At 31.4% G+C, this 16655-nt stretch overlaps 1 protein-coding gene across 1 annotated transcript; it reads left to right on the top strand.

Annotated features, from left to right (window-relative positions):
- Positions 1-8763: 8763 nt before the first annotated feature.
- LOC141689426 (G-type lectin S-receptor-like serine/threonine-protein kinase RLK1) lies at positions 8764-11616 on the top strand. The gene has a single exon (XM_074493708.1). The coding sequence runs from the start codon at positions 9036-9038 to the stop codon at positions 11436-11438; it is 2403 nt and encodes an 800-aa protein (XP_074349809.1). The 5' UTR covers positions 8764-9035; the 3' UTR covers positions 11439-11616.
- Positions 11617-16655: the final 5039 nt, after the last annotated feature.

The raw sequence follows: 16655 nt of genomic DNA, 5'->3' as shown, positions 1-16655 counted from the left end.
CCCTACTTCAGCCATCTCCCTTTGTAACTGATTGAAAAATTGAGGTGAGACTTTCATACAAATTGCAACTCCTTGCCCTTTTATTCTCAATAAATATGCTTTGACCCTTGAATATGAACCCGTAAATTCATTGTTATAGATATTACATCTGATTCTCGAATTTCCACCCTTATGTTTCGTATTTGCCAATTTAGTCACATGCTTCCAGAGGGGATCCGAAGGTAGTGAATTTTCCTAACTGTCCATGACCACATGAAACAAGGATTAAATTATAATCAGATCTCAATTTTATAATTTAAAAAGATAAAATAATTAAAAATTATATAAATCACGTCAATAAAAGATCATGGAAAACTTATTTTAGCTGGGAGAGTAAGTAAAAAATAATATTGTAATAAAAAACAGCAAACACAGTGGTTGAAAAAACATACACATGCGCTGGTGAATGGTGATAATATGCTGGTGATAGTGACAGGTGCAGAAAACGCATGCTAGAAATTATTAATATATGGACAAGTACAATAGCTTAGAATATAAAATTGTAAATATGGACAATGAAGTTAGGTGGTGACTTTCTCTGGGTCATGTTTCCTGTCTATATTTACTTTATTTTATTTATATATACTTTATTTTAATAGTCAGGTTAATAACATGAGCTGCTCTCACTTCGCATCTGGTCGAAAATATATACACATACCATACTTATACACACACAAAATATTAATATATACTTACAAGTTAAACCGAAAAAATCACAGTGCAAATATGTAATTTAAAGAAAGCATTTGAAGAATAGAGTAAACGAAAATGATGCGGGGCTTACGATTTGAAGATTCTTGCTATTGAATATAGTGGATGTCGCCGTCGCCGGAATCCGATGTCAGAGTTTGCTTGAAAGGCTGCAGATCTGGACTCTCAGTAGCTCATAATTTCTTTTATAAAAGATAAGTATTTGGGTTTTAAGGTTACCTGTATATATGCAGAGAAGAGAAGCAGTAACACGTACGTCGTGGGTGTCGTGGCTGTACGTAACTTGGTGGGTATCTTCCGAGTGTTATATTTTTATTTTTTACTAAAAAAGCAATTCCCGTGTCCCATTTTCTGAGTCCCCGCATTTTTGGTTGTCAATATTCGAGGACACGCCATCTGGCGCCCTCCATCCGCACTCATGACCGAACTCCCGCACTGGCGTGTCACAACTGAGTCCGGTGTGGAGTACGTCACTGCAGTGGCGAGTCCTTGCTTCTTAGCTGTTGAGTAATAAACTAACACAACGCACAACAATGAGTCAGTTATATAAATCATAAATTAATAACAGACAATTTAAACCAAATAACGAAATAAAACACGAAGGCAAACAACAAGATCAATCAGTAACTGAATTGACAGAGAGTTGTAGGATACTTAGCTCTAACATAAAATTTATCAAATCTGAAAGAACTGTGAACAACTAAGTCGCCTAGCCTTCGAGAAGCCTAACTGTTCTTGAAGAGACTATTGCCCCACTTACGTTGTATTGGGTTGTAGCAATATCGCTTTTAGGATAAACAACACAGAGTATTTCGTTCACAGATACATAGCACTAAAGAGCGACCTGACCTCAGTTCGCCCAAAAAACCTATGTTAATGTGTATATTATGGAGAAGAGAAAGAGAGAGATCACAGCTAGGGTTTCACGATTACGTGATTGACACATATATCACTTCCAAACATTTTAGTCTATATGTTTATACAAAATAAAAACATAGCTGAAGATATGCATTAATTAAAATAAATATTCTGACTTAATATTCATTTAATAGAATATTTTCAGAAACAGAAACGTAACAGTCATGATCCAAGCACGCGTCAGGATTTATTACAGCAAATCCTGACTAGTCAGCCATCAGGATCTGACACCTCAACAAATCCTGACCAGCCAGCCATCAGGATCTGACACCTCGAAAAATCCTGACTAGCCATCAGGAGTTGTCAGTGTCAGCAGATCCTGACCAGGTATCAGGATTTGTTAGTGTCTGTAAACCCTGATCAATATTATTTCGGCAAATCAGAGTTACTAATTTATGATTCTAAAAATATCGATATTTATTCCCTGTTACACAGATTCAATATTCATATTAAAATAATATAATAAGTGAGTAAATATGTTAATTAAACAAGCAGTAAAAATTTTCGCCCAGATCGCCTCGCATACGCTAAACAAACAGTAAAATTTCTCGCCCAGGTCGCCTCGCGTACGCGAGACGCCGAGACATTCACCCTTCGACCCGAGTCGTGGCGTGGCGAGGCGGCGGCGCGCGCGCGTGTGCGCGCGAAGCACACAATAACACCATGCACACTCATATTCCTTAGTAGTTGGTATACTACTCCTGCACATGGTACTATATAAAGCACTACACCCCTCTTTATAACGGGTCATCATCATTTATGACTGTCAGAGTTTGTCTTTCAGTGGTTGTCACATTAGTCAATTCTTTTGTAACAACTGTATTCTTCTTTCTTCCATCTCCACCAGTTCTTCCACTTCCACCTCTTCTTTGGATAGTGGACTTAGAAGTACCACTAAAGCCACTAGTTTCTCCACCCTTGTACCTCCCAAGTTCTTTGCCACCGTCATTTCCTTCATCAGGAGTATCATCCATTTTATCAACTTTTAACTAGAGTTGTTTTTATTTAGATTTAGAAATTATCTCCCCTCTTGGCATCATCACCAAGTAAGAGAAAGACAATTAGCTCCATGGATTGTTGTACCTCATCCAATTGCCTAGATATTTTAGCTTGAGTTGCTTCCAGCTTGGCCTGATTGGCCTCTTTTCTGTCTTGTTTGGGAATGATGGGCTTCAATTTCTTCTATACATCAAACTCACTTTTGGATTTAGCTTCATGAAATGCATCCTTAAGTGCATCCAGCTGAGTTTGAGCTCTGGCCTGTGTGGAATGAACAGACTTTATCATGAGAGTTGAAGCTTTCAGATGAGCAAGAAAGGAGGGATTTTTAATCTCGGATTCAGCTGTCTGCAAGTGTTTGGAAGCATTATGAAGAGAAATAGGATATGTATAATTCTTCCACTTAGAGTTCCATTCTTCATCTTCATAAGCTTTAGAGACTTCAGCAACTCTTGCATTTATCAGCCTTTGCCTCTCCTTTTTAGACATATCTTCAGGAAATGTGATTTCATCTAGATCTTCATTAGGATCTAGAGCTAAATTGATCTTAGAGAAATCAACATCATCTCCATCATCAGAATCATTTTCTTTACTAGAAGCCTCACCATTAGCCACTGGTTCCTTGAACCTCTGTGTTACTCCATCTTCAACATCAGAGTTTAAAACTGAATCAGGAATTAGAGTTGTGTGTGAACCAGCTGCTTCAGATGCTTCCATTGCATCAACATTTAACTCAATTACCACATGATTTGTAGACATGTGTGTAAGAGCATCAATATTTAACTCCAAAACCTCGGTTCCAGTAGAATGAATTGGAGACCCGGGAATTGCGTTGAACACTGGAATTGTAGCTTTATGAGTGAACTGTTCTGCAACTTTATCAACATCGACAACAGGGATTGCATAAGTGTGTGAATGAGAAACATGAGTGGACTGCAGGAAAGTATCAGTACTTAGACCTGCAGGGAACTTATCAGTACTTAGTGCATCAGAGTTTATCTGAGGGACTACAGGCTGTGGATCAGCAACTATTTCTTTTATACTTTGAGAACCTGCGAGAGAAAGAAATGAACCACTTAGATCTCTATATTCTTTTAAAGTAATTCCATTACATCTCACTGCACTTATCTCATTACTTTTAAGAGTCCGGGTTTCCTCACAAGGATATGCTAAATCCTAACTCGCATCTACCTCTCCTTTTGTCAGGTAGGGATCCTGCCTCTCTTTATTTCTATTTTTCTCTAAATTTTTTTCCTCAATCTCACATAAAAGGTTCAGAATAGTTTGTCCTACAGAAATAAGAGGTGGTTGAGAAGAGATATTCTTGGTCACATGAATAGGGGTACCCTCTTTTGGAGGACTAGACATGATCATACCATTAGGATTTAAATTAACAGCAAATGCTGACAAAATACTATCAATATTTAAATTAAATGCTGATAAAGAAAAGTCAGTATTTATACCTTGTGGGATGGAAGATTCAGCTTCATGTAGAGGTAGTGTATCCAATGGAGGAACTGAAAGAATTTCAGTTGATTTTGGTGTGGGATGCACTCTTTTGCGTTTATGGATTTCATCAATTACAATGAAAAGATTGATCTAGCTAGGATGAACAAGAAGAATCTGAGAATGGAGTGTTCTTTTGTGTTTGACACAATAATAAGGGACTTCACATGCAAGAAGACAGGCTATGACAATATATCAAGTATGGTCCAAAAGCTGGTATACTCAATGGCTTATGACAGGCAACCTCATGTTGGAAGCCTTATACTTGGAGAGCCGAGCACCAGGCTAAAAATGCCTTTGGTAAGTAGGGGTAAGGAAATTTTCTTCCCTAGATTTATCATGTCTGTTTTAAACAATAAGGTGAATGATATTCATCAAATACCAGACATTGATACTAGTAAGATAGGCATTTGTAAGTCAGTGTCCAAAATCCTATTTGGATCACTGAATACAAAGAAACAGGTAAAGGTAAGCCTAAATGTCACTTACTTTATGTTGGAAAAATATAGGACTTACTCTTACACTATGTCTGACATGAGGAGTAGTTTTATTGCTAATACAACTATGGTTCCTGGACCTGTAGAAGTACAAATACAGGCACACCCACAGGAGACTACCACAGTTCAAACCATTCCTTCTCAACCCCTATATATTAGCAAACCAACTGCTTCATTCACTTAAAAGGGTGGAGTTAGTAAAAAGAAGAGAAAATAAATTAACCTAACTGTAATTAATGAGAGTGAAGAAACACAAATTGAGGATGTGAGTCACATGGTCAAGAAATCAAGGAGAAAGAAAATAGAGTTGACCACTCAAATGACCACATCTGCATCTTCTCAACAAGGTGCAACTGTAATCAAGGGACTAAAACAGTCTCCAGTGGCATCTTCTCAACAAGATGTCACTATTGAACAAAGAACCATCCCAAGTGCATCTTGTAAAGAACATCCTCAAATTGTTACAAATATAATAAAATGCGTATGATTAAATTTATAATTACCTTATCAATTACTTATTAACTTCTAAGCCGTAAGTACTTATCGACGAGTGTTTGTCGACCCAACTTATACGTCGAATTTACAACTTATAAGTTAATAAGTTAAATATTAGTAACGACGTATTTTTTCTCAATTTATTTTGAATTTTTGCTTTTTAATTAACTTTAGTTTTAAAATATATATTTATATATATTAATCTAATCTAAAATTTACGTATTAAGATAAATGTATTCAAAAATTATTTATTTTAGTTACTTTAAGTAAAAAAAATTCTGACTTATAGTAAAATTATCCAAAAACTTACATTACTTATACACATTTCCTTCTTAACATTGTTCTTAACATTGTTCGAGAACCCAATTAATGACCACATATTTTTATTAAACTTATATATCAAATTTAATAAATTAAATATTATAATATTTTTTTTAAAATTCATCTGGTCAGTATATCAACAATTATTCGATTAGTCGCTTTAAAGTATCTCTACCGCCTAAATCTGATTCTCTTCGGTTGAAACATTTATTATTAGTCATACTTAATAAATTTAGTCTGTGATCAAGCATCTAACCAACTCTTAATCTATTCGAATTATTTTATATTTATTTACTTAATCAAATTAAGTTACATGTGATCATTTCTCAATAATGTAAATGTATTATATAATAAAATTATATTAAGTTTAATATATCATGTTCGATCGAGTTTCGGTTTGGTTCAGTTCGATTCTGGTTTCCGGTTTTCAAATCGGGTTTGGGTTCGACTGGACTAAAGACCAAACCCCAACCTGATTCAACCAGTTTTAAAAATAAAAATCAAAACTGTAAATAAACCTTAAAAACTGAGTCCAATAAAACCGTTCGGGTTGGGTCTGACAAATCGTTCGGATCGGATATTCATCGTTCAAATTTTTTTTCCGATTTCTAATTTGATTACGGGTGATGGCCAAAAATATAATTTTTTTAAATGATATGACAAAAATACAATTTTTTAAATTGTTGGGCAAAAATACCAGCCTAATATGCATTTGATAAATGGGCATGCTAATACGAATTTGATAAATGGGTATTATGTAAAAAATAAAAATTAAAAAAAAAATTAGTAAACGAGACACGCATTACTAGAATGCTTATCACAACTTTTGAAGTCATGATACACATCTATGTAATGCTAGAATGCGTGTCACAACTTTTGAAGTCATGATACACATCTATGTAATGCGTATCATCATTTTCTATTTTTTCAATTTTTTTAAAAAACTTCTTTTAATATTAATTACTCATTTCTAAAATACGTATTACTAATACTCAAATTGTAAATGCGTATTAGAGTAGTATTTTTGATCAAAATTTTCAAAAATAATATATTTGTCACACAATCTAAAAACAAGTTATTTCTATCATTTTTTCCGGGTTCTAGGTTGAAAATGATCATCATAGACGAATCAATAACAAGTACTCAAAGCCTGATGCCTTAACTGTTAAGAGAAATAATTTAAAACAAAGAAACGGAAAGATTATTATGTGGAATGGGCACATACAAATCTATTATATAAATAATAGAGCAAATAGGGGGTTAGGTGAGATAATTTATTCCAAATTACTAATTTACTCCTCAATAATAAATACAAATAATTGTCAAATTTAATACCATATATTAATTACACTTAGGTCATTATTACTCCTTATTAATAAATATAAATAATTGTTATATTTAATAACATATATTAATTACACTTAACTCATTAGTATTAATAATTTTATATATGTTACCATTTATTATTGAAAATTAATCACATATAATTAGATATCTAAAATTTAATAATATTTGCATGTATATATACTAAATTCTTATTTTTTTGAAGACTTTATATAAATTTATTTTCAGTAAATAAGTTTATTATGTTAGCTAATCTGAAAATGACAATGTTAGTGTATCAAGTATTAAATCCAATAAATATAATAGATATTCTCTTTGTATATGAATAAAATAGTGGGTTATGAGGGGGTTTATAATAAAGTCGAGATTCTTATTATATGGCCAAATCAAATATAAACTAATATTGGTTTGAAGATTTTGAATATATATAATAAAATTTTAAAATATCAAGTTCATTACGGTTACATTAATATTTTACAACTGTAAGATGAATCATTTTTCTTACATTAATCAATTTAAAGTTTTTTCAGATATGTAAGTAAAAGAGTTATAAGATTACTGCACTGTTATAGAAATCGATAATTTCGCCGATAAATTTCTAGAAGGCAACTAAACAATATTATAGAGCAAAATCGGAGCATACAACATTTTTGTCATTTTCGATCAAAATCGGCAATTTTCCGGTCAAAATTTGACGAATCAAACACATAATTTGAGGTTATGGACAGAAGAAAAGGAAGAAGATATATACTCAGCATTGAGTTGGTGAAGAATGACGATTTTAAATGAAGAAATCAGACGGCTGACGAATATAAACTGAAAAGATAAGGGAAGAAGAAGAGAGATGCGTAAAGATGATTAAGACTCTTATTATTTTAATAAATAATGCACACAAAATGATGTTATAACTTAGTATGGATGTACAAATACAATTTTACACATCTCAAATATAATTATATTACTTATATATTTTAAAAAGAATATAAGAATATGTTCGACATATTTCGATTTAGCATTACGATAAATTCTCGATTTTTTACGGTAGTTCAACTGATGTAGTCCATTTTTCAATTTCCATAACCATTGATTACTGACCTATCTATTAATATATTTATCATTAAAAATGATGTATATTGAAAAATGTATTTATATTATCAATTGTACAATATTATATTTAATATGTCGGCTTTCATATCCAATCATTACATTTTCTAATATGAAAAGTAAGAATGACCTCATATTCATTTTATTTTGTATCACTAATTGTATTATGTAAACAAATATAATAACTCTTTAATTAACTTCGCGATATTTCATTCATTGTAATTATTTTCATGAAATATGTGTGTTGTCATTTGTATAATATTTTGGTCGTATATTTTGATTTTATTGCCGCATTGTTAATTCATTTATTTAATTCATTTGGAGAAAAAACACGTTAAGCACATCGATCTCAATTCCATAAAGAGAGATATTTAGTTAATCAATTCATCATAAAACAACATGAATATATCGTCGATAATTACAATCAAAATAACATCAGTTCACGCATTAGAGAACATGCCCGCACCGGCTATATAGCTAGTTAAGAATCCAACCATGAACCTGTCCTATCGAGATTTCTAAACAGCTTCCAATGTCTTTGTCTAATGAGAGATACCGTCTTGTACATTTTGATTTTTTGACGAAGTTACGAGACGCGTGTGGTCAAACTGGTCATCGTATCCATACACATTTCACCTGCTCATTTGATGGCAACTCTAAAATTTGCAAAAATAAATAAATCATGTGCTAATTATCACTACCTGCTGCTGCAGAACTTTCAAAATTATCTGTAGACTGTAGCTTTCAAAGAAAGAATGGTGCTTTGTATTTAGCACAAGTCCAATCCAATACGGTACTTGTAGTAGCCTCCATGCTACTGCTCATTAAAGTAAGGGTGCAGGTTCTGATCATCGATGGTTGTAACCATCTATAGGCGGATAGATGGTTTGCTTACATTAGATGGATGTAGACATGCGCCCTTAAAAGTAAAAGTAATACAAAAAATACTCTGACTTGTGTCCAATACAGAATTACTATACTAGGCTGAGTGAATGCTTTTAATATTTTTGGACTTGCTCACATTGAAAAGCTCTGATTGTTGTACAATTTGGTGTCCTGGAAACTTTCGAGTAGACAACACTGCATCTAAATTTTTTATCAATGGGCTATACCTCCTTATATGTACTATGCATGTTTTTGTTTGTCTGGCCATATTCAGGACTTGCTCAAGGAAATGGCACAATTTCCGTAAGCTCGTTCCTCACAGCTGCAGACCAGGCTACCTTGTGGTATTCGCCTTCTGGCGATTTTGCATTCGGGTTTAGGAAAGTTCAGGATCAGTTTTTGCTATCCATCTGGTATGACAAAATACCTGACAAAACCATAGTCTGGTTTGTGAATGATGGTACTACTGTCCCTGCTGGATCCAAAGTTCAATTGACTACTGATCGCGGACTGGTCCTGACTGACACTCAAGGCAAAGAATTATGGAGATCAGAGCCACTGTCTGGTACAGCTTCTAGAGGTGTTTTTAATGATACAGGCAATTTTATGATTTTTGGTAGCAGTTGGACAAAGTTATGGGATAGCTTCAGCAATCCAATTGATACCCTGTTGCCTGCTCAAACTATGGAGGTAAATGGTACGCTTAACTCTCGGCTTACTGAAACCAACTTCACCAAAGGAAAATTTCAGCTACGTTTGCTTGAAAATGGGAATCTTGTGCTTAATTCCCGAGATATACTTACTGATCACGTTTATGGTGCATACTATAGAAGTCAGACGAATGATATAAATCCAAGTAATCAAGGTTACCAGGTAAAATATAGTACAGCGGGCTATATGTACATAGCTAAAAGAAATGGTGATATTGTTAATCTTACTACAAACGGAGCAATTCCTTCAACAGGTTATTATCATAGAGCAACTCTAACCTTTGACGGTGTTCTAGTCCAGTATTATCATCCCAAGGATTCCACTGGAACATCTAAGTGGATTTCTGTTTGGCAAATTCCAGTAAATATATGCCTTGATGTTAGAGGAGACACGGGGAGTGGAGCTTGCGGGTTTAATAGTGTTTGCCGACTTGATGAAGCTAGAAGAGCAGATTGTGAATGCCCAGAAAGTTATTCATTACTTGATCCCAATGATACACATGGCAGTTGCAAGCCGAATTTCGCCCAAAACTGTGATGACAATGGTTCTAGTGAAAAATTATATGATTTAGTGGAGATTACTGATACTGACTGGCCATTTTCTGATTATGAGCAGCTGAAGCCCATTTCTGAAATCGAGTGTAGAAGGCATTGTTTAAATGATTGCTTTTGCGCTGTTGCAATTTACCGAGGAGATAGTTGTTGGAAAAAGAAGCTACCTCTCTCAAAGGGGAGGAAGGACAGGGCCGTTAATGGTAAGGCTTTCCTAAAATTTAGCAAAGGTGATCTTCCACCAGAACATCGACGTGGTGGAGATAATCCAATTTATCCGGAGAAGAATGACAAAAGGACTTTGATCGTTGTGTTTTCAGTACTTTTAGGTAGTTCAGTGTTTGTCAATTTTATATTGATTGCTGTTGTTGGCTTTGGTTTCTCCTACATCTACCACAAGAAAAAGAAAAATTCACAACATGCTAACGATAGTGTCGAAACCAATGTGTGTCGTTTTACTAATAAAGAGCTAGTAGAAGCCACAAATGGTTTTAAGCAACAACTTGGAAGGGGTTCTTTTGGCATAGTTTACAAAGGGGTAATCCAGATGTCATCTACAGTTATTGTTGCAGTGAAGAAGATAGATAGTCTGGCTCAAGATGGTGCGAGGGAATTCAAAACTGAGGTTAATGTGATTGCACAAACACATCACAAGAATTTAGTCAGATTAGTTGGATTTTGTGAAGAAGAGCAGCATCGCCTGCTTGTGTATGAGTATATGGTCAATGGAACTTTAGCAAGTTTGATTTTTAGCAGAGAGAAGCCTAGTTGGGCACTAAGGAACCATATTGCATTAGGCATTGCGGGAGGGTTGGCGTACCTCCATGAAGAATGCAGCACACAAATCATCCATTGTGACATTAAGCCTCAGAATATTCTTCTTGATGAATACTACAATGCTCGGATTTCTGATTTTGGGTTGGCAAAATTGTTGATGCTCAACCAGAGTAGAACCAGTACCGGAATTAGAGGAACAAAAGGTTATGTTGCACCTGAATGGTTTAGAAACATTCCAATCACTGTCAAGGTTGATGTTTATAGCTTTGGTGTTTTGCTGCTGGAAATCATTTGTTGCCGGAGAAGCGTGGAGAATCTGGAGTTTGGAGAAAAGGCTATTTTAACAGACTGGGTCTGGGATTGCTTTCAGGATGGTAGGATGATTGAGTTGTTAGAAAATGATGAGGACATCTTGAGTGAGTGGGAGAAAGTTGAGACTTTCGTGATTGTAGGGATATGGTGTATCCAAGAAGATCCATCTCTAAGGCCAACTATGAGGAAAGTTATACAGATGCTTGAAGGAGTTGTTCATGTTCCCGATCCCCCTTGTCCCTCACCTTTCCGTTCAACTAGTACTTAAACTCTGCTGCAGTTTCTATGTATATGTAATCAGGAACTGATGATTACCATTATAATGTATAAGAAGCTGATGGTATTATCTGATATTATATAGTAAGTTTATTACAATGTATATGTTCATCTTTCTTGTTGTATTTTTCATTGTTCCAAACTCAATAGAAAACAAAGTAGTCGGCCAACTCTTTCTGCTGCAGTGTTTCTGTACATTTAATGGTGTTTTTACTCATGCAAACAGTTGCATGATATTCTTGTTTGCAATTCAAAGCAATCCAGAGTAATACTTTTTTGTACACACATATCATAGCTAGTGGCGAGATGCTCTCTGATCTTAGCAATAGTAAAATCTGATTTTTCAAAAGAACGTTTAACCTACGTCTGCTAGGAGGTTGAAATCTTCTGTAGAATACGAGATACACACTTCTAGATAATCATCTTAGCTACGTCTGCTAGGAGGTGGTGATCTTCTGCAAAATACGGAATACAGACCATTAAATAATCAGTATGATGCTTGCTCTATTACTGGGACTAATAGTAATTCAAAAGCCAGTAATTCTGATTACAAGGTGAGGTTTAATCAGACAAGGTAAATGTATATTGTGAGAAGTAATGGTGGAATCTGTAGTCTTCGTATAATAATATTAGTTCCAGGTCCTTGGCTTCTGGCCAGATATTTGAATATTCTCGCCTTCAGTTGAATATTAATTGCATAAATACTGGAGGAGGTGAAGGTAGTAGGGGGTTTTGTGCTTACACTATTTGCATATTTGAAGATTCTGCAAGCCAAGTCTCATTCAAGGGATGAGCTCAAAAGAAGATTAATTTGGCTTGTAAAGCTTCTTACTGAGACAAGTCGGTCAATTTTTAGTTATGAGCAGCTAAATCATGTTTCTCGGATTGAGTACAAGAGATATAGCAAGAATGATTGTCTTTGCGAAATTGCACTTCAAGTTAGGTGGTTGCTCTAGTGATTAGCCCCATAAATTGCAAGCAGACAAGTCAAGTAACAAATTTCTTCTATATATAATAGCACAGCAGGAATAATATTTTGAGATTAAAAAATCTCATTAAAAAAATTAAATTACCCTTATTTTTAATATTTATATAAAAGTTGTATTTTGTGAAAATCGAATTGCTTCATTCTTCTATACAATCTTGTACCACTACACTATATTGTCACATGAGCTTTTTATTATACACATTATATGTAAGTATGCTAAAGGAATATTTTATTTAACTTTAAAGATAGCTACTTGAATTCCGCAAAAAAAATTATAGTTACTTGAATATTTGTACAATTAATTTTAACGAACTGAATTCCAGATATAAAGTTAGGCATATTACATAAATGAATTATTATCTTATTTATTATTATTTTTTAGTTTAAAAATATATCTCATATATTTTTAACATATTTTTTTATTATTAAAAGTAATTAAAATGTACATATATAATTTTTAAAGAAAATATTGAAAATAGAATCGTCTATATATTAATAATCTAGATTGGTATTAAATATTTAGATAAGTTCGAATTATAATGAGTCAATGAATTTTAGTTCATTTTGAATTTGAAATCAGAATTTGGCCCATTGTTCAAAAAATACTCGAAATTTGCGTACATGACTAGCCGAAAAATATTGTCACATTCTACGTTTAGTAAATTTAAATTACAAGTTCGACGAGAATATCTTACCAATAATGTGAAATTTTTTGATATCTTATATTAATATAAATTGATGTGTTTGAGGTATTTATAGGATCAAATCAATTGATAATTTGTATTAAAATTACTAACTTGACTGGTAGCGTGATAGTGTTTTGGGACTTGTCCCGATTTTAAAAATATTTGAAATTTGATATGAGATCTCACGAGATTTGTTAAAACTACGATGATATATTAAATCGATTTATTTTTCATTTCTCACTTAAAAAAACTAGCATTTTAAAAAGAATTCTTTTAGATAAACAATATTTATTGATCAAGATAATATTTTACAAATATTTTGAATTATTTTAATATTTTGAATTATTCAAATAAAAGTTATATCTAAACTATATTGTAGCATTTGATTCAATACATTTTATACTATTTAAAAAATATATATATATTGTTCAATAATTTGAAGGAATTAACCAGTTCAACTAATATTTATAAAACTTTATCGAATTGAAAAATATTTAATTTTAGGAGAATAGTATACAATATTATCAAATTATTATATGAAGAAATATTAGAGTTGTAATGAAAGAAACTTAAAAATAGTTTAAATAACAATATAATTACAATTTTTTCTTCAAATTCTTGAAAAAATCATGAACATCAATAACAAGTCTTACAATATATAATTTATTTTTATGTTACATGATTGATACTCGGTCGCGTAAAAAATAGATATGGATTGTTTGTCAGTGATAATGTGAATAACATATATAAATTATTGCAATTTATTTATTAAATAATTTTAATTTTTGAATAATTATAAATACATGTTATTTAAGTAATCAATTGCCTCACTAGATATTAATAATGATTATACATGTACATAAATCAGATATTTAGCATATAAATAATTGAAATCATCGTAATATTCTAAGAAATGTAACATACGATAATTCACATGCTAACATAGACACATATAACTTAATCTTATTTTGTTAAGTGTCGTGTAAAAAAACTAACATTTTTCCAAACATACATACGTTAAATTTCAAAAACTAACATTTTTCATTAAAATCAACTTTTATATTAACAGTAGTGTAAATCATATATTATATATTATGATTGCAAGTAATTCTTAATTCAGTTATTCATTTTTTATCAATTTTAAATTGAGTAAATTAATTTTAAGTTAGTGGAGAACTTATATTAAAAAGTCTCATTGAAAAGACTAAATTACCCATGTTTTTAATATTTATATAAAAGATATGTTTTGTGGGTATTGAACTCAAGTTATTTCATTCAACTATGCAACCTCTTACCACTACACCATATTGTCACATGTGTTTTTTATTGTCACATGTGTTTTTTATTATACACATAATATGTAGGTGTGCTAAATGAATATTTTATTTAACTTTAAAGATACTTACTTGAATTCCGCAAAAAAAATGATAGTTTGTTGAATATTTGTACAGTTAATTTTAAAGAATTAAATTCCAGATATAAAATTAGGCATAGTACATAAATGGATTATTATCTTATTTATTAATCATTTTTTAGTTTGAAAATATATCTCATATATTTTTAACATAATTTTTATTGTAAAAAGTAATTACAATGTACATATATAATTTTTAAAAATAAATTGAAAATAGCATCGCTTATATATAAATAATCTATATTGGTATTACATATTTAGATAAGTTCGAATTATAATGAGTCAATGCATTTTATAACTTGACCCATTGTTCAAAAAATACTCAAAATTTGAGTACATGACCCGGCCGAAAAATATCGTCACATTCTACGTTTTAGTAAATTTAAATTACAAGCTCAGCGAGAATATCTTACCAATAATGTGAAATTTTTTAATATCTTATATTAATATAAATTAATGTGTTTGCGGTCTTCATATGATCAAGTCAATTGATTTTTTATATTAAAATTACTAACTTCACTAGTAACGCATTATTATTTTTGGGATTTGTCCCAATTTTAAGAATATTTGAAATTTGAAATAAGATCTCACTAGATTTGTTAAAACTATGATAATATATTAAATCGATTTATTTTTCATTTTTCACTTAAAAAACTAACTTTTAAAAAAAAATCCTTTTAGACCAGCAATATTCATTGATCAAGATAATATTGAACAAATATTTTGAATTATTTTAATATTTTGAATTATTCAAATAAAAGTTACATCTATGCTATATTGTAGCATTTGATTCAATACATTTTATATTATTTAAGGAAAAAACATATATTGTTCAATAATTTGAAAGAATTAATCAGTTCAACTAATATTTATAAAACTTTATCGAACTGAAATTTTTTAATTTTAGAAGAATAGTATAAATGTTATCAAATTATTATATGAAGAAATATTAGAGTCGTAATAAAAGAAACATAAAAACGGTTTAAATAACGATATAAATACAATTTTTTTTTCGAATTCTTGAAAAAAATCATGAATATCAATAATAAGTCTTAAAAATATATAATTCATTTTTATGTTACAACCATGATTGATACCCGGTTGCATAAAAAATAAATATGGATTGTTTGTAAGTGATAATGTGAATACCATATATAAATTATAGCAATTTATTTATTACATAATTTTAATTTTTGAATAATTATAAATGCATGTTATTTAAGTAATCAATTATATCACTAGATGTTAATAATGATTATAAATCTACATAAATCAGATATTTAGCATATAAATAATTGAAACCATCATAATTTACTAAGAGATGTAACATACAATAATTTACATGCTAACACACACATACATATAACTTAATCTTATTTTGTTAACAGTAGTGTAAATAAAAAATTACCATTTTCCCATACATACATACGTTGAATTTCAAAAACTAATATTTTTTATTAAAATCAACTTTAATATTAAAAATTATGTAAATTTTACATTATTGTATATTATAATTGCAAGTCATTCCGACTTCAGTTATGCATTTTTTATCTTTTTAAATTGAGTAAGTTAATTGTAAGTTAGTAGTGGACTCAGTAATAATGTAGAGCAGTACATATAGTTTATTTAAATAAAATTCAAGATTTTTTTTATCGTAGGTAACCCGCAGCCCTTACCCTTCGGGTGCGCACTGGGTAAACTCTACGGGCTCACGCAATATCCTGCAAAACACGTGAACCAATATAAACCGTATTTAAGCGACATGGTCTGACTCAGGAGAAATAATTATAAATTCTCCTCCCGTGGGATTCGAATTGGTCAACTCTGTATTCAACATATATGTTAATTTGTAGTTTTTTATTTGTAAACATAACAACGAAATTCTACAGATTAAGTTTAATCATTTCGTTTTAAACGTACACTTAGTACCCTGTTTATATTCATTCATTAAATATAAAATAACGGGTAAGAAAAATATAATATAATAATAGTTGATGGGATATTCACTCCTAAAAGTGAGAAAGCATTCGAAACTCCTAATGTTATAGAGGGGGACATGGAGCTTGTTGAAGAGAAATTTTATGTCCATTTCTTCAAAATTTGACTCAAGAACCTAGATAA

The sequence above is a fragment of the Apium graveolens genome, chromosome 10 (genome assembly GCF_009905375.1).
Source record: "Apium graveolens cultivar Ventura chromosome 10, ASM990537v1, whole genome shotgun sequence".
Lineage (NCBI taxonomy): Eukaryota > Viridiplantae > Streptophyta > Magnoliopsida > Apiales > Apiaceae > Apium > Apium graveolens.
This window is presented reverse-complemented; position numbering and strand designations above follow the sequence as displayed.